The 22,600-nt window shown below is 38.0% G+C and overlaps 2 protein-coding genes across 2 annotated transcripts; one reads left to right on the forward strand and one right to left on the reverse strand.

Moving 5' to 3' along the window:
- Positions 1 to 1,037: 1,037 nt before the first annotated feature.
- tshba (thyroid stimulating hormone subunit beta a) lies at positions 1,038 to 2,712 on the reverse strand. The gene is made up of 2 exons (XM_020630732.3): positions 2,404 to 2,712; positions 1,038 to 1,680 (listed from the first exon to the last, which is right to left on the reverse strand). Exons 1-2 carry the CDS (start codon positions 2,563 to 2,565, stop codon positions 1,402 to 1,404), a joined length of 441 nt encoding a protein of 146 aa, XP_020486388.1. The 5' UTR covers positions 2,566 to 2,712; the 3' UTR covers positions 1,038 to 1,401.
- Positions 2,713 to 4,307: 1,595 nt separating this feature from the next.
- On the forward strand, positions 4,308 to 14,475 carry slc5a8l (solute carrier family 5 member 8, like). The gene is made up of 15 exons (XM_020630706.3): positions 4,308 to 5,095; positions 5,391 to 5,456; positions 5,636 to 5,687; positions 6,129 to 6,196; positions 6,501 to 6,655; positions 9,537 to 9,677; positions 9,772 to 9,901; positions 10,015 to 10,103; positions 10,427 to 10,539; positions 11,856 to 11,923; positions 12,027 to 12,113; positions 12,238 to 12,425; positions 12,894 to 13,003; positions 13,369 to 13,454; positions 13,581 to 14,475. The coding sequence occupies exons 1-15, from the start codon at positions 4,742 to 4,744 to the stop codon at positions 13,692 to 13,694; spliced, it is 1,821 nt and encodes a 606-aa protein (XP_020486362.2). The 5' UTR covers positions 4,308 to 4,741; the 3' UTR covers positions 13,695 to 14,475.
- Positions 14,476 to 22,600: the final 8,125 nt, after the last annotated feature.

The raw sequence follows: 22,600 nt of genomic DNA on the forward strand, positions 1-22,600 counted from the left end.
TGACCAAGTACAAACATGTCTGTCTAATAAAATAATGAAATATTTTCAAGGACAAACACAGCCAAAGCCAACTGACTACAAACACCACGGTTGAAAAAGTAGTGCACCAATGTGTTTGCTGACTGTCTGCAAGGTTAAACAGTGTAGGGTTGTTAAGTTGATAGTGGCGCAGCATTTTAGAAACCAGTTTTCAAACTCTCTTCCCCCTTATACAGTCTGCTTGACCTCCTTTAGTTTGTTGCCTCCTTTCAAAAACAAACCTCAAGGTGGCTTCAAGGTGACTTATGTTGTGATTGCTGTCAGTAACTGTATGAGTGATGCAGGCATAACGTGAGTAATGCAGACCTAGATCAGCTCTGTTTGCTGATAAAGTGGCACCTATAACATCTAACCATTGTTGATCTCCCTTTTGTGCTATCCCTTTAAATCTGATGTTCTGTGGGTCTTTTGTTCACCAGATTTTTTAATATCTTTTTTTTTTCTTTTACTCAATTTTGATCATAAAAAGTTGACAGCTGCAGAACCCAGAAATAGGAACAATAACGATCTGAGCCTTACAGAATAGTCACTGACAGAAGAAAGCTGAACTAAACAGAAGTGACACTTTATGAAGTAGAGTGATAAGAACAATGTCATACAGATCCACATAATGGATCAGTCATACATTCCCTCACTCGGACGGACTATTAATAAGCATCAGCTGTCCTCCCAAATTCCCGGGAAATGTGACGGGAAACTAAACATGAACTACTTGTGATGAGACAAAATCACCCCACAGTTATCAAACTCACCATGTGATTTTGGCGTTTGGCAACTCTGCTGTGTGCTTGATCATTATGGGTCAACCCTCCTCCACTAGGATGTCTAAAATTATAAGGCGTGTCAACTCACACGTGCAGTCAGATGACTGGTGAGGCAAATATAGTGCCCTGAGGTGACATTGTGGGCTGTCATGGCTTTAGTGTTTGTTGTGTTGAAAACAGAGCAGAATGGATTGGCACAGGATGTGATTAAGTCAAGCGAGGCTTAGGCAGAGAGCTATTTAGAGACTTGAGCTTTAATTGAGGTGTATTCAGAGTATCCCTTACAGAGTAAACATAATAAATCCATGAGTCTCACATCTATGAGTTCAGAGGAAGATAATTAATTAAGGTTAACAAAACACACAAAAGGATCAACAGCTGCATTGTAAACTGAGAAGCAGAGCTCCAGTTCAGACAGCTCTGGGGACAAAGGCACAAGGAAACAGTCTGGTACAACAGGCAATAAAACAGAACGTGCTAGGCAACGTCACAAGCCCATAGGTCACGTTTTTCTCTTTCAAAAACACATATGAATCATGCAGCTTAAGATGTGTAACTTCAGCAAAGAATGAATCATGAGAAAGTTAAATGTTATGAATCAGAAAGGGGTCAGGTAGTTGCTCTGGCCAGGATATGGGTAAAGACGTCTGACTGGTTTGTTGCACCGAGCTCCAACTGCGCCGGCTCTGTGTGCACAGTCATCCGTTTCAGTCTTGCAGTAATCACACTTGCAGCTGAGCGCCACGGGGTAGGTGAAGACAGGGTTCGTCCTGATGGGACAGCCGGGCAGAGTGGCGGTACGATGTTCAACTGTGTCGTAGGTGCATCCTCTCTGTTTGAGGAAGGGTAAGCTGTGTTGGCCCTTTACGACACTGTCCTGTTTATCACACACACAAACACACATGAATTCAATTATAATACAACTTTATTTCAGTTTCTTGAAAACACAAACGTTTAGAACGTGTGACTGTTTGGAGCCAAAAATTGAAATGTAATTATGAAAAAAAAAAATGTATTGTATGAAATTAATCTCAGCACAAACACAACCAAGACTTGAAATGGATATTCTTAATGTCAGATCTAACATGTAATATTTTAAATTCATATTTCACAAATACATTAAATTAAATAATGTCAGGTAATAATTGAATTTTATGACTACATTTCAAAAGAAATCATCCAAACTATTTTTCCTTTTTCCAATTCGAGAGAGCCCACGCATACACGCTGAGAACATGGAAACTCCACACATGGAGGCTCCTGTCCGACTGGGATTGGAACCAGGAACTTCCAAACTGTGAGGCAACAGCGCTAACCCACTTCTATAGTGATCAAATGTATTTTTTTTCTATTTGATTTTTTATTTTCATCTAGTTTGTGAGAGATGTGATTCATTTAGTTAAACTTTATCATTCTAGAATACCAACAACACCCGCTGATGAGGCTTAGCCTTTGAGCACACTCAGCAGCATTAAGATGTTGATGAATGTCTCCTCTGTTCAAATAAAGATAGTTTTCATCTTTTTGATTTGTCTGTTTTTCTTATCAACCAAAAGATATGAACGACAATCTGTTATTTCACCACGAAGAACGTTCTTACCCATGACTTGCAGAATCCCATACAGATGGTGGTGTTGATGGCCACACAGAAGTCACACTCTGGTCTCTCCACGTGCAGGGTGAAGTCAGTGGGTATACACATGGGAACAGCTGGGCTGAACAGCAGAAAAAGGAGCCAGCAGGTGAACACTGCAGTCTCCATGTTAGAGGGTGTAGCTTTCTTTCTTTTCTTTTTTTTACGATTAACTTGGAACCTGTATGGAAAACCTTTATGTTTCTCTCTGCAGGTGGATTTACCTCAACAGCTTGCAGGTCTGATGATTCTGTGAGTCTGAGAATCCCAGCTGAACAGTATTTATGAGAACTTTTTATAATCATCCTTTATCCATGTTAGCTGTTATCCTCGATCTATGACGAAAAGGAACTGAACTTTAAGTCCATTATGTGAATGACATGAATTAATGATTTCCTTCATGATGAGTATTCATTCAGCAGTCGAAGAAAATGACGCATTGGATTCTATACCAGAAGAAAGCCTTCATATTACCATCTGTCCACTAGATGTCAGAAAATATCTAAAAGATGCATTTCTGCCTTAAAGAATGCATTATATTTTAACATGAAGTTTACTTCATTACTCACTCATGGACTGTGATTTATAATGCAACTTACGTTGTCTTTGTGTGATTTTTCATTTACATGTGATGTGATTGTTATGTGATGTGAGGATTTATGTACTTTCCGTACAAACGGACATTAAAGTGTTATGTTGTAATTTTCCCCAAAAAAATTATTTCATTTGAATAAAAAAATGAGAACAAGAACAAGCTTGTTTTCCTCTACAAACTATTTCAGATTTGGATAACTAAATGTTGCTTCATGCATTACTGTTAACAACAATTTACACCAGTCAGCAATGTGCAGAACGGAATTCACAAAAAGTTGCAGTCCAAACATGTGTACAACACAGGTAGAAAATGTACAGAGCTGGTTTATCTAATCTACTCAGACAGTAAGTAAAATAAATCTTTACCAAACCAAGTACTTCAAATACAGACTGCAGAAACTGACAGTTGCTGTCTGGACATTGCGATCATTCCTCCCAACACTATCAGATTACAGAGATGTTCTTATCTATGTTTTTGTTTAATGATAGTTGATGATAGTCAAAGTCTGTCTGATAATCAGTACGGTGCATTTTAATTAGTTTTTAATGTCATTGTTGAGATTTTATTTGGATTTCCTGCACTGGGCCATAAATTAATGTCTCACACAAAAGTATTGGGAAACCAGATTTCTTCTTTTTCCACTTGGATCACAGTTCCTGAAGTCTTTGTCTTGTGAAAATATTAGTTTAAAGTGCACGTGGCTAACTGGCTGACATGTGCTTTCATTCAGTAGTAGTGAGTAACTCTGTCAGTGAACATTACAATAGAGTGAAAACATAAACAGAAAATGTGAGGGTCAATGTCCATTTAGCAGCTTGTTTCTTTCCCTGGCTCTTACTTAACCTTTACAAACATTAACAGTAATTGCCATTTTTCATTAACTTCCTGAGGTGTGATGGATCTGATTGCTGTCATTAAGAGTGACTAAACTGAATTAACTCATTCAATATATTACAATGATTCACACATAAAACTTTATGTACAGTCAGAGGCCCTTGTCAGCAGTTAAAACCTCCCTCCTTTGCAATTATTTTGCAGATGTCAGCATGTTTAATTTTTTTAAATGACATGCGTCTCCACACATGACTGTAGTGATAACCAAAGATATAGTTCAGCTAAGAAAAGCTTCAGTAATCATTTATGACACATAGAAAAGATGTCACAGCAGCTGTAATCATACAACCCGTCCTGCCTCCTGATATCCCTCACAACTCCAGTAACCACCGATTAGCATGGAGGTGAACGCTATAAAGACCCTTCCAAGAGGTGTGTCACTTCAGAATTTTCTTGTTTGGCTTTAGATAAACGGCCCAACCTCTACAAAACAAAGCATCCTGACCTTTGACAGTCAATGAAATTATGGCTGACTTCAGTGTGTTCTTGATGGATTATTAACTAAAGTGAACTAATCTTTATAGACTCCTGAAAGCATCACAGTGGACAAGATTCCTACCGGTTGCAGGAGCTGTCGTTAAAGTATCTCATTGTTCTCCTATCAGGCAGGCATGGAGCGCCTTGGATAGTTGGTTGGAAAAACAGAATAAAAACGGGCCCTGAACTCTTTGGATCATCTTGTAAACGGCTTAAAATGAAATGTTGGTAATGGTACATTTATAACTGGATCTGAGAAGAGTTTGAGGATAATTAAGACGGAAGAACGATCGACTTACCAATAATACATCAAACAGAAGCTCCTCTGCCGAGATAACTATGGTTGGTACAGGTGGTCCAGTGGCCACTTTCTCTGTGTGGGATTATGTCGTGTTTGCTGGAACTATTTTGGGGGCATCTGGCATTGGCCTTTTCCAGGCCATCAGAGGCCGTAAAGAATCCAGCAACGCAGAGTTCTTGCTGGGTGGGAGGCAAATGACAGCTGTGCCTGTTGCCATGTCACTTACTGCTAGCTTCATGTCTGGCATCACAGTTATTGGCACACCTGCCGAGGCTTACCGGTTTGGAACTGCCTTCTGGCTCTTTGGCTTTTCCTATACCATTATGTCTGCCATCACCGCGGAGATCTTTGTCCCGCTTTTCTACAGACTGGGGATCACCAGTGCCTACGAGGTAGGGAAATGTCACAAACTCTTAATTGTTGTATTTTTACCAAGGCTGGATGACAAGTGCAGCGAGAAAAACTTATTATGTAAAAACCAATAGCAGCCAGCATACTTTATTGGAAGGCTGCAGATAACATGGCAACTTTTAAATGGACAAAGGTTAATGATTAACAAAGTTTGATAGATTCCAACTGCTTTAAAATAAGTTTAAAGAGCTTTAATGATTTGTTCTTGCGACATTGTGTGGAGCAATTAATCAATTTCATGATGTCTTACGGTCAAGTTTTCCTTTTCATTTCTAGTACCTGGAGTTGCGCTTCAGCCGGCCCATTCGAATAATTGGGACATCAATGTACATCGTACAGACGGTAAGTAAAACAGGCTTTTAAAACTGAGGAATAATCATTCCTTTTTGTACTTAGATAATGGAAAAAGAAATGTATAAAACCATCCATCATGGAGAAAAAAATCCATCATTAACATGGAAAAAAATTCCTTAATCCTTTTTGACTCCATCTAATCAACTAATGGTCACATCTTCACTCAGGCCCTGTACACCGGTCTGGTCATCTATGCTCCAGCTCTTGCACTGAATCAAAGTAAGTTCATATGCGGTTTGTTCTGGATACAGTCATGAAAAATGAACTCTTGTATGATGATCATCTTCCATATGTATCTGTGTTTATTGTGGATTTACAACTTTTTCTTTCCAACAAGCCCTGTAAACAAATCTCTGACAAATAAGTTTAGATAGGGATGTACATCTAAGCCTTAACTGTAACTTTGTTGAATTACAACACTGCTTCTTGATGATACAGCTTTATCTTTTGTGCATGCCACTTCTTTGTCCTGATAACAGAGTTTATAAAATACTGACTGAGTGGTTAAGAAATACAGCTGTGTATCTGTCTCTCCTGTTCCTCTTAAGACATTTCATTGAAGTTAAAGATAATTTGACTTCAAGTTACTAAACTGTCACATTGCTATGTCTCAACAGGCTTGACACTTGAATCATAATGGATTATTTTTGTGTTAATCAGTCACAGGACTGGATCTATGGGGAGTGTTGGTGGCTACAGGAGCAGTGTGCATCCTCTACTGCACTTTGGTTTGTACTATGCATGATATGTTGTAGATAATGAATAGTCTGAGATCAAAACAATATACATGATGTGTATGATGAGTACAATCGTCAACTGAAATCCTATAGTCCGTAGTTGTGTTTTCATGTTAAACTCAAATAAATCTGGTTCCTCATAGTATTTATACCAAACTTTGTAATCAATCTATTTAAATTTGTGATGAATAAACCAGTCTCATCTCAGCCTACACTAGCACTTACCGGTAATTCGAAAGACTTTTCCATAGTACTTGGAAGTGATAAGCTGGCTCTACCATGGATTTGGTTTCAGGGCGGTCTGAAAGCAGTAATCTGGACAGACGTGCTGCAGATGGTGATCATGCTGGCGGGGTTTGTTGCTGTTATTGCTAGAGGAGCCGTGCTACAAGGAGGCCTGACGAAGATATGGGAAGACTCGGACCAAGGAGGCCGACTAGAGGCATTTGAGTAAGTGTACACAAGCAGATTTGAGTGCAAGTAATAATAATAATAATAATAACTTTATTTATATAGCACCTTTTAAAAACACAGGTTTACAAAGTGCTTTGACGAAGAGAAAAAACAAGAACAAAGCAAACTAAACCAAACACAGAAGAACATTAACAACAGTAAGAATATAACAGATGCAAAATACTAAGAATAATTAAATACAATTCAACAGAAAAGAACCCAAAATGCACAATACCCAACAGACATATATAACCCGACCATCACAAGAGCCATTATAAGAACCCAGGCAACACAAGAACCCAACAACAAGAGCTGAGACCAAGAGGACCAAAGATTTAAAAAAATGTAAGAAACTAAAAGAGCTGAAAAAAATAAATAAAAAGATAACAGCAATAAGAAGGTAAGAGCAGTAAAAGAAATAGAAACAAGTGGTTAAAGGATCAAAAAAACCCCAAACTATAATATTAATAAAAATAAAAAGTAAATATAAATATGAAACATAAATAGACAAAGTAAGTAAGATAAGAAATGACCAAGTTAAAACACAAGAGGAGATTAAGATATGAGCATAAATACAAGATAAGAGCATACATAAAAGAACAGTAAGAAGTAAGAGAAGATAAAAATAGTAAAACCAGTAAGAAGAGACATTAAGACGACAACATCACATAGTCTGTAAAAGTATGTTTTAAGAAGGGATTTAAAAGAATTGAGGGAGTCTGCGAGTCTTATCTCCTCAGGGAGGTCGTTCCAAAGTCGAGGGGCCCTGACTGAAAAGGTCCGGTCACCTTTAGTTTTTAGTCTCGACTTCGGAATGACCAGGAGGCCCCCACCTGAGGATCTAAGACTGCGGGCTGGCTCATATGGTGTCAGTAACTCTGTTATATAGCTTGGAGCCAGCCCCGTCCGTGCTTTAAAAGTAATGAGTAAAATCTTAAAATCGATTCTAAAACGTACAGGAAGCCAATGTAATGAAGCTAAAATTGGAGTGATGTGATGTCGTCTGTTACAACCAGTAAGAAGCCTAGCTGCTGTATTTTGGACTACCTGGAGGCGAGACAGTGACTTATTTGTGATTCCGGAAAAGAGGGAGTTACAGTAGTCAAGTCAGGAGAAAATGAGGGCATGGATGATCTTTTCAAGGTCTGGTTGGGTTAGAATTGTTTTAATTTTGGAGATGGTATGTAGATGGAAGAAGCATGATCGGACAACTGTTTTGATATGGGATTCAAAGGTGAGATCGCAATCGAATGTTATTCCTAGATTTCTGGCGGTGGGTTGGACATTGGCGAATAAGGGACCGAGGCTGCTCTTTGAGATATGAGTGGAGTTTGGCGGGTTGAATACTATGATTTCAGATTTAGAATTGTTCAGTTGGAGAAAGTTTTGTGCCATCCAGCAGTTGATATTGTTTAGGACGTTTCTGACAGCAGCTAGGCTCCTAGCATCCTCAGGTCTCAAAGGAAGATATATGTGTGTCGTCTGCGTAGCAGTGAAAGGAGACATTGTGGCGTTCAATTATTTGGCCAAGAGGCAGCATATTAATGGAGAATAAAATGGGACCTAAAACCGAACCTTGCGGTACACCACAGGTAATGTTAGAGGTAGAGGAGGAGTAGTTACCGATGTTGACCGCGAAGGTTCTTTCTAAAAGATAAGAGTAAAACCAGCTAAGTGCAGTCTCCTTTAAACCAACCAAAATTGTGTGATCAACAGTATCAAAAGTGTCTCAAGGTAGCTGTTTTAAAGTGGGATGGGGCCTAATGAGTCAGGGCAAATAGTTGGCAGCAAGAAAACAAACTTTAATAGTATTCCTCCATCCTTTCTCCTCATCATAATTACACAGCTTCCATTTTCCTTTGTCAAGCTCAAGGTGGGAAGCTTGAGTGTTGTTATTGTGCCAGGCTACTCTAAGGTTGTAACTTACGACTTTAGAGCAGCCTAGTCTGATTTCCCTCATTTATATGACTTACAACTTGTAAGTCATATAAATGAGGGAAATCAGACGAATCTTATCATTTACATGCTTCCAAATTGATTAGCAACTAATAGGACACTTATTAAAGATAATCTTAATGAACAGTACAATACTTATTTAAAGGTAAAACCACATGTTTTGTAACTCATGAGCTGCCAAAAGAGAAGGGAAAATGTTTTAACTAACATAACCGTAAGATAGGAATTTAGACCTTTTTTATCGTCATGATTAACACTACCAAATACTTATGTTTACTTTTAGCCAGCTTGATGTTCTCTTAAATATTAGCCAAGCAATGGCTGAATGCCAACACTAGGTGTTGTCTAATGGTAGCTAATGGGTGATCAAATGTGTTGAATTACCTCGAAAATAGCCCAATGTCATGATGTTCACCACTCATTCTTTAAGTTGATGGTTAATCATAAAGTGGAAAAATGACAACATAGGTTGTCCAACCGGTGACTTCTTATGCAAAAAAACCCAAAAAACTTATATTTCAATCAGCAGCTAGGTATACTTGCTTGCCAGCAACAATTAGACATCGGCACGTGCCACATTATTTGCTGATGGGGAGATTATTCAACAGGGTGATATCAGCCAATATGGACGTTTAACTGATGAATAGCTGCATCCCTACTGTATTTATATAACTAACTTAGAGCAGAGTGTTAAGATAGACAACATTCATGCTGTTATAATGTCATGTGATGTCAGAGGAAAATGGCTTCTGCTGAAAAGTTTATATCTTTTTGCAAGTTTTTATGCCTATAGTGTCCCCGGAAGGACACTTCAAGGGTTCTTTGTGTAATAAAACAGATAACTGCCTAATGTCTTTACAGAACTTTAAACTGTTGATGCTTTCCCTTTAACATTGTGCACTTTTGCTGACTCTGATCACAGTTTTGACCCAAATCCGCTGAAGCGACATACTTTTTGGACTATTGTAGTCGGTGGCAGCATCATGTGGGTGTCTATCTACTCAATCAACCAGTCCCAGGTGCAGCGCTACATTTCTTGCAAAACTCTGGGACACGCCAAGATGTGAGATTTTCTGCATAGCAATGCAAACAGTAGTCAATGATCGATGGCTGTGAGATAAGGTTCATGCCCTGACACCTCTTCTTTCACCTCTCAGGTCTTTGTATGTCAACATGGTTGGCTTGTGGGTTACTGTGAGTCTGGCTATGTTTTCTGGACTCACCATGTACTCCATATACAAGAACTGTGACCCACTTACAAACGGTGATATAAGCACTCCTGACCAGGTAACTGCAGCTGCAATTTTCTCTTAATTCACATCACACAAACATTTCACACCTTCTTATGTAACACTTAATTATAGTAAAGAGTTTTATAATGGTAAATATTTGTGAACCAGCTGCTGCCCTACCTGGTGATGGATATTCTGGCAGACTTCCCTGGAATCCCTGGATTATTTGTGGCAGCTGCATACAGTGGTACACTGAGGTGAGGCCTGAGACAACGGCGGACAAAGTTATGTTTAGTTGATAGGGAAAAGCTCAGGTAGATAAGATGCAATGATAAGGAGATAATGAGCCGGAAATACCTGGTTGTTTCGACTTGGAATAGTCCAAGTTGTTGATAAACTGATGCTAGAGCCAGTTAATCTTTCATTTACATTTATAGTCATTTTGTTAACACAACTTGCAAGTAGCTACCTTTTGCATGCCACCTGACACTAATCTTTGATCTAAAGAGCCATTTAAGTACATGAGCCTTTCTGTGTTTCATTCAAAGTGACTTTAAGCTTACTGTTTCATATTTTTCAGCACAGTGTCTTCCAGCATTAACGCCCTAGTAGCTGTCACTGTAGAAGACTTTATTCTTCCAGTGTGCAAAAACCTCACACAGAGACAGACCACCTGGATGAACATGGGCCTGAGTAAGTTATGTAAAAAAAGACTTCTACAGTAGCCAAACAGTGAGCAGGTATCAGAAGATAAAAAGGTTAAGAGCCTCTAACTACTGCTGTGAAGAATGCTTTTTCAGAAAAGCATTCCTGTAAACCTAACTATTTATTTCAAGACATCTTGCAAAAAACCCTCAAACACTATAACACGTAGGATCGTTTTCACTACACTTTGATCATGAAGTTAACAACCTAAAAAATGGCTCCTTTAATGGAAAGCTTTTCTGTTTTACTGAACAAGTAATGACAAGATGGAGATGAACAAGTAATGACAAGATGGAGATGAACAAGTAATGACAAGATGGAGATGAACAAGTAATGACATGAAGGAGATAAACAGTGAACATATCTTTCACAAAGCAATTAAATATAAAGAAAGTGAATGGTTACACAAGGGGAATTCACTGAGAAGAGAATCACAAGTGGGAACTTGTAGGCAATTTGACCTTTTTGGCAAGGATACAGGGTGTGGCCCCTACCTCAGGTTCTGTTACATAAATTGAACGGCAAACACAGTTATTCATTTCCTTAATTTAATATTGACAATAAATGAGTTTGACTCTGTATGCTGTTTGCAAAGAACGTCACAATATCCTTAAAGTTCAGTTCAACAAAGCCAACACTGTAAGAAAGAGGAAACTAAGAGACACTTAACCCTTTGTTATCTCCACTGTCACATAAATGACAGTAAAATGCAAAACTAGTGAGGCTGTTATGTGCTGAGAAAAACTATTTATTATCATAATGGTCATAAATAATCTTTAGTCCTACCTAGAGTATAGCATAGTAATAATGATGATATATTTGATTAAATGTACATGAACATGACCCAGGTGAAGGCAGAGCTGGATGAATGGATTAAGCACTACAATTCTTAATGTATTTATTATGATTCATATGTGTAATTATTATGTAACTAATATCATAATAAGATGAGGACAATTTTAAATTGAAGTGGTAATATTTGCTATAGGTCTGATGAGGCTGATTAGCTAAGATTAAATTACATCCTGCATGCAAAACCTTCTGTCCAAACCATTCTACTTTAGTTTATAGATACGTAATGTTGCTTGAAAGTTGGCAATATGATAGAAAGTAAAAAAAAAGAAGAAGAAAAGAATAAAAAGGTAAAAAAAAAAAAGCTTGATTCTATTCAGAAGCGCTGTGACATTCAGTCATATCTCATATCATATCTTGTGTGGTTGACACTTGGCTAATCTGCTGTAAATAACATCTGGATCTGCAGTTTCTCTTTCAATGATAATAATGCTCATTTCAACGCCTCCCAGGTGTATTTTTCGGTGCCTTGTGTATTGGGATGGCTGGAGTGGCTTCACTGATGGGGAGCATTTTGCAGGTAACACCAATTGCTACTCAACTGCAGCCATGTATTGCTGTACAGCACCACCAAGAGGTGAGCATTAAGAACTACAAGCCTCCTGGTGATTTTCTATTTTCAGGCAGCTTTGTCCATATTTGGCATGATCAGCGGGCCTCTTCTTGGTCTTTACCTATCAGGCATGCTTTTCCGCACAACAAATTCAGTAGTGAGTATTTCCTGTTAATGGAACATTCAATAGCACCACTGTGACCTCACATAACAAAAAGAAATCAAGACAAATGTGAAATATATCCATGGCATTTTTGATCCCAGTTGCATATGATTTACAGGGAGGACTTGTGGGAATGATCATTGGTCTAGTTTTGACTCTATGGGTGGGGATCGGAGGTCAGATTTACCCACCAACCACTGACAAGACAAACCCTCTATCACTCAGCACGATAGGCTGCAACAGCACAATGGGCCAAAACTTCACAACAGCAGCTCCCTGGACCAGCCCAGTGCCAACGCAGCCTGAGTAAGTAATATGACATAAACAAAGGTCCACCTGCTGTTACTCAAGCATGTAACTAGATCACAATGAAAAGGGATACTCGATCACCTCTCAAAGTAAACAAAGCAGAAAAAAAGTCTCAAATGTAAGGACCTGTGGTTTTATTGTTTAATGTAATTCTAAACAGAATCATTATATTTTTTTATAAGATTATTATTTGTGCCTTTTGTATTTATTGTTGAGACAGCTTAAAAGAGTAAAGACATTTTGGAGAGGGGGGGTGGTGGTTAGTTGGATGGAGTAACCTAATGAAGATGTTACTTTGAGCAAAGTATTTAAGAGATCAAAGAATAATATGAGTATAGATACGATCCTTTTTAGTATCAACCCCACTTCAAGTACTGTTATGTCCTTAGACAATCGTACTGGTGTAACAAGTGTAGAAAAACAGGAGGGTGATGAGTAAAAATAATGCATTTCTTTTTGTGTCAGTATCAGACCTGCTCTGGCAGACTCCTGGTACTCTCTGTCCTATGTGTACTTGTCCCTCTTGGGTGCACTGACTACAATGGCGTCTGGCCTGCTGGTGAGCATGATCACAGGTGAGACTTTTTTTACAATGCTGAGGCACACCCGTACCTGCATGGTCTATACTGTGTTGGTGTTTTCAGACCAAACCGTTTTTGGGACTTTGGGTCTTTGGGAACTATCCACTAGGGAGTTCCCTGAGAACTTAACACCATGGGAACTTTCTTCCTGTCTACATTTGTACCGCCATGGTAACTACTCTGAGGCAGGAGCTAAAAAGTTTCCTCTTAACAGGGTTCTAGGAAATAAAGTAGTTCATAGTTCCTGCGATGTAGAATGAATAAAAAAAAGGAGGAACTATGAAGATGTTCCTGCAGTCAAAAAAAACATGTTAAAATATAATATTAGTCTTTAGATACTAAGTGTGTTTAATGTTCAGGTGGATGCAAGCAAGAAAAGAGGAACCCTGATCTGTTTGTAAAGAAGAGTGACCTGTTCTGCTTCAGCTGGTGTAATAAATCAGAGGTAAGAGTCACTGACCCTTTTGTTCCATAAAGTACAGACATATAATATTACTCATCAAGCTAAAACATTGAGCTTGAATTTAGTCACCTTACTAATAGTTGTCTTCTTGTTCTCAACCTATTGCAGGAATCAGAAGTCAAAGAAAAGGATCTAAAAGACTTTAACATGGGAGTTGCCAACGTGTCAGTCAAACACGCCGACATGATGACTACAGATGTTGAAAAATCCACCAAACTCTGATGCTGCTACACTCCATAATGATACACTGTTCTATAATTCACTTCATTTCAGAGACGCTTCAATGTATATACACATAAATAATAAGTACATATATTTTCTGCTGCTACATTCCAAGAACAAATAATTATTCAACAACTACTGGTATGTGTCCTTATGTTGACAAGACTTACGTTTGAGGTAAAAGGGATTTTAGATGTTTTAGTAAGAAAAGGTTCGTGTGGATACATTTTAGTATTATTGAAACTAAACTTCACAACATTCAAACTCAAATTCCATATTCAAGCTAACTAACTCAACTAAAGTTACAGCACAGTTAAAAAAAACCTACTGTATGAAAATCTACTGCAACATGTGGTGCCTTTCCGTAGTGCTATAACATTTACGGTGTTGTGTATTCCCCTAAACAATAGAAGAAAAGACATGTAACATAAACACAAGGTTGCCACATATTTTGCTCTGCACTGATTAACTGCTCTGGCATCCTGTTAAGCAGTAACATAACATGATTGCCCCTTGTTAAAATGGCTGCTAGCTCTTTATTCTGAATGAACATTGTCCTCCTCCACCTTACGTTAATACAAAAAGGGACAGCACACTAGATTAGTTTGTTATTTTACCATATGTATGATGGCATTACTGTTTTGAAAGAACAATGGGCATTTCTTTGAGTATTTGTTTATGACTTGATTATTTTTATATGGAAATTGTGAACTCTTTACCCGTATGAAGTAGCCCCAACTACTACCTGTACTAGTTAATAAATGTTTTGTACAAAGTTAAACTGTGTTGGCTGACAACAAGCTTACACAAGCACGTTTCAAGTTCTCTCAAGAAGACAAGGAACTTCCGTGAGTGTATGACCTTGGTATGTATGTGAGACAGAGTACAGAACATTGATGCAGTCAGTAAAAATACATTTACTGCGTAGTTAATTCTTTTTGCAACAAGGCTTCTCGTAACCTCAGGGCAGGGCAGTGATCAGAGCGAGGGAGGGACAGATAAGAGAGGAACTGAGCTTTGGTCTTGTTAATAACAGAGTCCTTTGTCTCTGTGGCAACATACACTAGAGGGAAGTTTACAAAGCACTGACCTGCCCACTTTTGCCTGCCAGTTCGCCAGCTAACTGATCCTGAAGCTGTGTCAGTATACAGGAAGTGTGTTGTTTACCGTAACATGGAGGCACTCTCAATAGCAGGAAGATGAACTAAGATAATGTTTCATTGATAAGAACAAAGGTGAGCATGTATTTTTTTTTTCTTTTTAAACTGTCTAATGATATTATTTTCTGCATAAGTTGTTTTTTCTTCTCCATCAAGGATTTCTCTAGCTTAGCTTTCTCATGAGAGGGAATTATAAAGTTTCCACTGATCTGACAAAAGATAAGCATTAGCAGGTGTTACCGCATTTTCTAAGTGCTTACACAGCTGTGGTTTAGTGTGCCTGAAGTTATTTCCAGCAGCAACATTGTGAATGAAATATTTGAAAACTCTTAAATTGAACCTACTTTCAAAAGATCATACACTATTTATAACATATAATGTTTACCTTCTAACAATATCAAGAGCTAAGACTAAAGGCTAGTCACAATATAACTACAGTTAAGCATAATAACACAGATGTTACAGTGTTTTTTAGTCCGTCTTTCTTTTCACAGTAGAGGACCTCAAGGCAATGGATACCACGTTTGCTGTGCTGGCTTGCTGCCTTTTGGCGTTTCATTTTGCGGTGGCTCAAAAAGATAAGGGGAATACGACAGTCACACCTACATTATCAACAAATACCTTAAACCAAAATAAGACAACGATGACGCCAACTACAGCAAACTCTACAACATCACATGCAACTGTTATCTCAGACTTGACTGAGAACACAACTCCTTTTGATAGCAAGGAAGCATTCACCAAAACTATTGAAGCATCAACTGAGAGCACAAGTCATCCTCAGACTATTCAGTCAACAACCATCACCACCACTCCTCTAACAAGTCATACATCACTGACAACTGGAACACCCGGCACCAACACACCGACTTTTACTGCACTGACAACACCATTACAGCAAACTACAGGAGTTCACGTCACTTCACCTGATACTACAGTTACTAAAGCTAATTCAACTCACTCTGTCAACCCAACCTCAGATTCAAAGTACAGCACCACACATGGTAGGCAACTGGCTTGACATTATTATTTAAGACTTAAAGACATTACTTTAATGCTTATTATTGTTATGGTTTCTGTATTTCTAGGTTTGGGCTTAAACAAGTCAGAAATGAATATGACTATTATCTTCAGCATTGTCCTCGGATTGTTTGCCGTGGTACCGGTTGTGTTCTTGTTTTACAAATACAAACACAATATCCAATACTTGCATCAACCTTTAACCAACACTGATGCTACAGGTAAGGAACCCCCTTCATCACACGTTAAACACAAACCATTTCATGAATTACTTGCATTTAAAACAAAAAACCTATTACATTTCCTACAGATGCATATGTGGCAGATGAGGACACACTTGTAATTTCTGGAGGACTTTATGATGGCCATCCAATATACGACAATGTGCCAACACCCCCAGAAGACCAATCTCAGTTCCGTCTGGAGTTCCTTCATTAATGTGAACAGAATTCCAACGCTGAGATTTCACCTTTGGTGCTTGACTGGCATGGCGAATACTTAATACAAGACTGAAATGTCCCCCCTTTAAACCTGACGGCCAATTGAAGAGAGGAAGAGAAGTTGCTGATGTGCAGAACATTTATTCAAAGACAATGCTGATGGATCTGATCTTTAATGTTAACAATGCCAATACAAGGATTTATAAATATATTAGCTATATTAAGTTAGAAATACTTAACAATCATCTTTCCCACAACAACAATGTAAACTTGTGCCAAAACGAGCTTCCATTTAAACACCAACAAAGACCAATTCTTCGAGATAGTAAAAAAAAACACCAAACAGAACTTGAACACAATTCAAACAACTAAAAAACTTGAATGTTGAATCAGTCACTTAAATTGCAATGAAGAACAATGAGCTAAAATTGTAGGAATATTAGCCAATAAAACTTTCAATTGTAAACAATACGGTTCAGCAAGTTCATTACAATACTTTCAATGCATGCTGTGAAATTCATTTGTCCGGTATTTACTTATTATTTTATCCCAAATGTTATTATATAATCCATGAAAGATGGAATATGAACACCTAAACCTCTCTCAGATATGGTTATTGTGTCTAACCTGTCACAGGACTATTTAAGAAAAGATCTTCTCATTGGTCCTCTTTTTTTTTGTGTTACAGCCAGTAACAGTAGTCCACCCAGCATCTCTCATCCTTTTCATTGCAGCTCACTTTAAGGAGTTCCCTGGTGATTTATGAACGGCTGGACTCTGGATCTGATTGAATGAAAAATTATTATTTTTTCTAAATATAGTCTTTCAAATAGCATTGCTGGACTTTGGACAGATTACCTTTTTGAAGATGTTTTGTTCGCAGGATGGAGCAGAAAAGTTGGCTGGCAGTGCACTTGCAAAGGTCTTTTTGAAAGAGGAACCAGAATCATCTTCTTCAGCAACTTAACACAAACGATCAAATACAATTCATGATACAAAAAGTTTCATTAAACTTACCAGGAGATCACGTAGATCGGAGCTGTCTGACTTGGGGTCAAGCTCAATCGTTTTCTTCCAGCATACAGCCTTTTCAGTAGAAGGGGGTGTCCTTATTCTGTAGGACTGGAAGGGAATTCAAGGAGTGAATGTCAGCAGAAGTGATGAATATTTTTTTATTCATTTTGGGAAATGTCAGAATGAAACTGAATTAAATTACTTTGATCTTTGAGGTTCCTCCAATCCTTTTTGGAAGACTTTGTGGGGTTTTCAGGTCTCCACTTTGAATTTCCTATGATGCAAAATCAATGTCAGTGTGCAGTATTTTGAAAGAAACAGTAAACGCAATCATAAACTGAATTAATGTGTTAATAACAGTCTCTATTATCTAATCACATTTGCTCAGTAATACATCAAACTGCCATCTACCTGGGTCTTTTGTGATGTTCCACATGGTGTTCTGATGGATTCAGCATCAAATTCTTTATCCTGTGAAGAAGACAAAGAATGTTACAGTAGTTAAATTTACAAGTGCTTGGTTATAGCATGCAGTGACTCATGATATGAAAAGCATTAATTAAGAACAACATGAGGACACAGTTTTAATTACACACATACACACATACATAGCTTATAGACTAAACCCCACCAAAACACCTTTCTTTTCTTCACACACAATAATAATGAATAATGGAGAGGAGATCTGAATAAAAAAGGAATGAAAATACAGTTAAAAGGTAAGAAGGTAGCACCTTTAATGGGATGGGGCTCTGAAAATAGACAAGTGAATACAATGTGTATACTAGCTCCAATTACAATTGTTTGAAACTGTAAACATTGTTACAATTTTGAGTAATAATTAGATAGAAATGAATGAAGAATTTACAACTTCATGATTTCATCTCCATCTCAATTAATGAGATGAGACAGTTTACTACGTGAAAAAATTTGATACAACTCATGTCATTCTTCATCACTGCCGTACTTCTTGTGACTTTACTATGGGAGGGAGTTTTTCTGCTCTCGGAGAAGTCAAACACGTGTCTCGTTGCAAAATTGTCTTTTGGAGTATCTGATGATTTCCCTTGTGTGGATTTTAAGGCAGGAGACTAGAATTTTAAGATGAAATCTTTGTTAGATACAAATGATAAACAATGGCAATTAGTGGCTCCCTATTTGCTCATATGCAGGTTTGTACCTGCTTGTTTCCTGATCCTGATAGCTGAATGATTTTCATTGATGACATTTCTTTCTTCAAATCCAAAAGTTCCTTCTGCAGGTTTGCCTAAAAGCAATCAAAAGTGTGTGTCAGAGAATGAAGCGTCTCTCATATAACAAAGTACATCTTGCTCAAGTAAGGAGCCAAAAATAAACACATTCAAACAAAGACTTAATGTACCTTCTTTGACACTTCTGTCTTCAGCTGTTGCTTCAGCTTATCATTGTCTGTCTTATTCTTCAAAAGATCCAACTCCTGGTTTATAAGAAGGGTTTGAATGTTAAATGATGAATTTCAATCAGTCACTTTTTCATTTAATAACTAATGTATGACATTGCTGTATCATACCAGTGATTTCTTCTGGCAAACCGCCTCCATCTCTCTCTTTTTGTTCTCATCAAGCTCTGCATCCTTCTCTTCAACCATCCGGTCATACTGGCTCTAGTAATGACAAGTCAAATTCCTTTCAATGCAAAAAGTCTTTGGATCAACAATGCTGCTGGAAGAGACCTTTTTCAGATGGCACATAACCGTTATGATGAGCGTACCTTGTGTTTCTCCATTAGTGCGACCATATCTGCTATCTTCTGTTGACATTTCAGTTCTGCCTCGTCCTTGTTCCATTCATTTCAGCTCCATTCATTACTGCTCACAACAAGTAAAACAATGGCATAAAAGTTGGCTAATAATTACTGTACAGTATGAAAGTGTAAGTGCTGAGAAAGCATTTATCATTTATTAATTTACCCATAGTAACCTGTTGGCTGTACAAACGCACCTGGTCTCATGTTTTCATGAAATCACAGTTTTCCAGTGTTTCCTGAGGTCGAACAGCAGACACCTGTCCTTCATGAACCCTGGGAGGTACCCACAGTTTGAAGGTAAAACCTCTCTCCATCCTGTAACCACAAAGATACACTAACAAGCTTCAGTTATCAAACTTTAGCATCATAAGCTTGAACTTTTAACTTTGAAGTTTGATAAATGAAGTCAGACTCGTACGAGAGCTCTGACGCCTCATGGCTAATTCAGATAACAGAGGTGACACATGATCATTTACACATTTAAAAAACAGTTTAAGATTACTGAAATTCATAAAATTGTCAAAGGTGAAAAGGTTGTGTTTTTTTTTTTTTAAATGCTGCAGTGATGCCATCTCATTTTTATTGTCTGCTTATATTCAAAATTCAATCTATTCAATCTCTTCTCAGCTTTCCCTGTCCAATAAAGACAAAAAGGCTGAAAAATAATCTTAAAAAGGAAAAACAAATCAGCAATGGGTTGCACCAGCTGTGCGTAAATCCAAGCAGAGGTTAGTTCCCACTCGAGATTACGTCCCTCAGAAATGATTGTGAAGCGTTTTAAAGCCTTGTGCTGTAGTTGATGATTTGACCACTAGATGTCACCGTTGTTTCTTTACACCAGCTGTACATTAAGAATGTAGCTTTTAGTTATAACCTGATCATCCTGCCTTGTCATATTTTGCAGAACTTTTTTGTTGCTCTTTGAAGATTAACAGAAGTTTTCTCTCAGCTGTTTGTCTCTTTTAAAGACAACAAGGCTTGAGAGACAAACACACTGCATTAAGATAAAAGCTTTCCACTGACTGGTCACATGAAGTTAAAACTTAATCTCTGCAACAATATTTTGGTTAGTTTAGATGTGACAATCTACTAGTTACAATGAACCTTACATCCCTGTGGGGCAGACAAACACTGACATGACTGAAGCTGCAAATCAACAAGTTTCAAGTTTCTTACAACACAGAACCGACTATCAGAAAGTGCATACTGCTAAGAATAGAGGTTAGGCTTCAGTGTGTTTCTTTTTTTTTTTGGAGCAAACTGAGAGCAGCCTCTATTTTTATGACATGTTGAATTATTTTTTTATTTTTTGGTTAACCTCAATGAACTATGAAGAATATTAAATTAATAATGAAGTCTAGGTACTTGACCTGTTAAAGCTGGCATAAACAGATGAATGGGACCAGAGGAGTGTGTGTGTCTCTAAATGACCTCTTCTCACCTGCTTCTTGTTGCTGTAAATAACTTCACTACGTCTGAGCATTTGACATTTGGGGTTGACTCGGCTGTAGGAAATATAACAATAACTACTTTCAGCATTCCCCTCCAAATCTACTATAACGTGAAATGTTTAGACAGTGTAGGCTATACTTTACTTTGACCTCTTTGGTGCAAACTGGAAACATTTACCCATTACTCTTTATATAGTTGCAGATAAAGAGTATTAGAATAGAGTATTAGAGCCACTAAAACATTTTTTGGGGGGCTCTGTTATTTATTTATTTATTTTAATTCTGACTGAGAAAAAAAGTCAGAATTCTGAGATTAAAGTCTCAACCCTAACATTTATTTTTCCGTGGCCCTACTCCTATTCCGTACAAATAACACATAAACCTGTTCCCCGTCAAAGTTTTGTGTTTGTTAATTTGCTGTTTGTGCTAGGATATAAAGTAATTTCATAATTATCATTTGTGTCAAATCATTGATTTCTAAGGTAGTAGTTGCACTCAGAGGACTTTGGTGGGAACAAAAGCGCACCAAACCCCAAACTGAATTCCTACATAATGTTGCATTGATACAGACTTGGCCGTCCCAATTTTTTATTTTTAATGCTGTTTATTATCATTCATTATTCATTGTTGTTTGTGTTGATCGATTCTGTTCTGTGTTTTTTTTTTTTTTTTTTTGATGTGAGATTTTGTGGGAGAAACCAGAGCACCTGGAAGTAAACCCTAAACACACACAGAACATCCAATCTCATCAACACAAATGAGGACATTCATGCGCCGCTAGCCGCTGATGCCTCATGGTGACTCGAATAGGGAAATAGAAGAGGGGAACAGAAAGGTTGAGTAGAAAGAGAAGAAAGGGACAGGACAATGATGTCTGTTAACCATTTAGGTCTTTCTGGTCAGTAGCCTTTTGAGATCCAAGTTTTGCGAAAGCACTTGGTCTGCGCAATGGCCAATCTCCTCAAGGATTCTCGAGACTCCTTAGAATGGCAGTCGTAATTCTCGGCAAGCTGGGGGCAGGACTGTCCTTTGAATGTGTTCTTTGAGTTAGTAGATGGCAAACGGTTTACCAGCGGATTGATCCATTTGTTGCCTCTGTTAGATGGTGGCGTCTTGTTCTGTTTTAAACACTTTGTGGTGCTCTGTATATCTTCAGTGTCATATATTGACCCTGACTCTTGGGTGTCAGAAATTGAGAGACAGTGGTTCTGCTTTAGATGTACCTCACCTAGCTCTTCAATGTGAGCAGTGGCAGAGTTATGCAAAGTTTTCTCTGTACCATTTACTTGATGCTGAGACAACTCTGCACTAGCAGGAGAACACTCGGCTGAAGTTTCTCCAGCCCTGAAATTGTCTCTACAGGAAATGGATGTAGGACTTCTCAGCCTCCACCTGTCATCCCATTTCTTAAATATTTTAGTCTCCTCGTCCAATGATAGAAAGGGGTCATATTCCTCCTGCAAATCATCTTTCTTCTCTTCTTCTTGCTTCTCTATGCCGATGCGTGATCTGAACATGAGCTTTTTACACTTTACCGGCTTGTTATTAGCAGTAGATCTTTGAATGCACTTCTTCTCCCTTTCTTTCAGTTTCTCAAGTTTCAACCTAGACTCCTCTGCACGCAGCCTCGTCATCTTCTCTGTGTAATGCCATTTTTTCATTTCTGCCAAGACTTCTTCAGGAATTTTGTCAAGCTGATCAAACAGTCTAAACATACGGTGCTCTATACTGGCCATTTTCTCCAAAGTGTCGAGAGTGTTATACCGAGTATCTACTATGGTGCGATACACATCAGTCACCTTCATACCCAGAGCTTCCAGCAAGAGATCCTGGCCATCTTTAGGTATTGAATCATGGAGCTGAACCTTGCGTTTGAAATGGGCACCTCTTTCTTTGTATCTCTTGATTTGATCCTTTACTTCATTTAGCTCAGAGTTTAGCTTCACTTCTTTCACATTAAATGCATTTACAATTTTCTCTGTTTGCAGATGAAACTCCTTCAGCATTTCATTGTTTCTGGTGATACTCTGATACAG

Source organism: Labrus bergylta, chromosome 5 (assembly GCF_963930695.1).
Source record: "Labrus bergylta chromosome 5, fLabBer1.1, whole genome shotgun sequence".
NCBI classification, from domain to species: domain Eukaryota; kingdom Metazoa; phylum Chordata; class Actinopteri; order Labriformes; family Labridae; genus Labrus; species Labrus bergylta.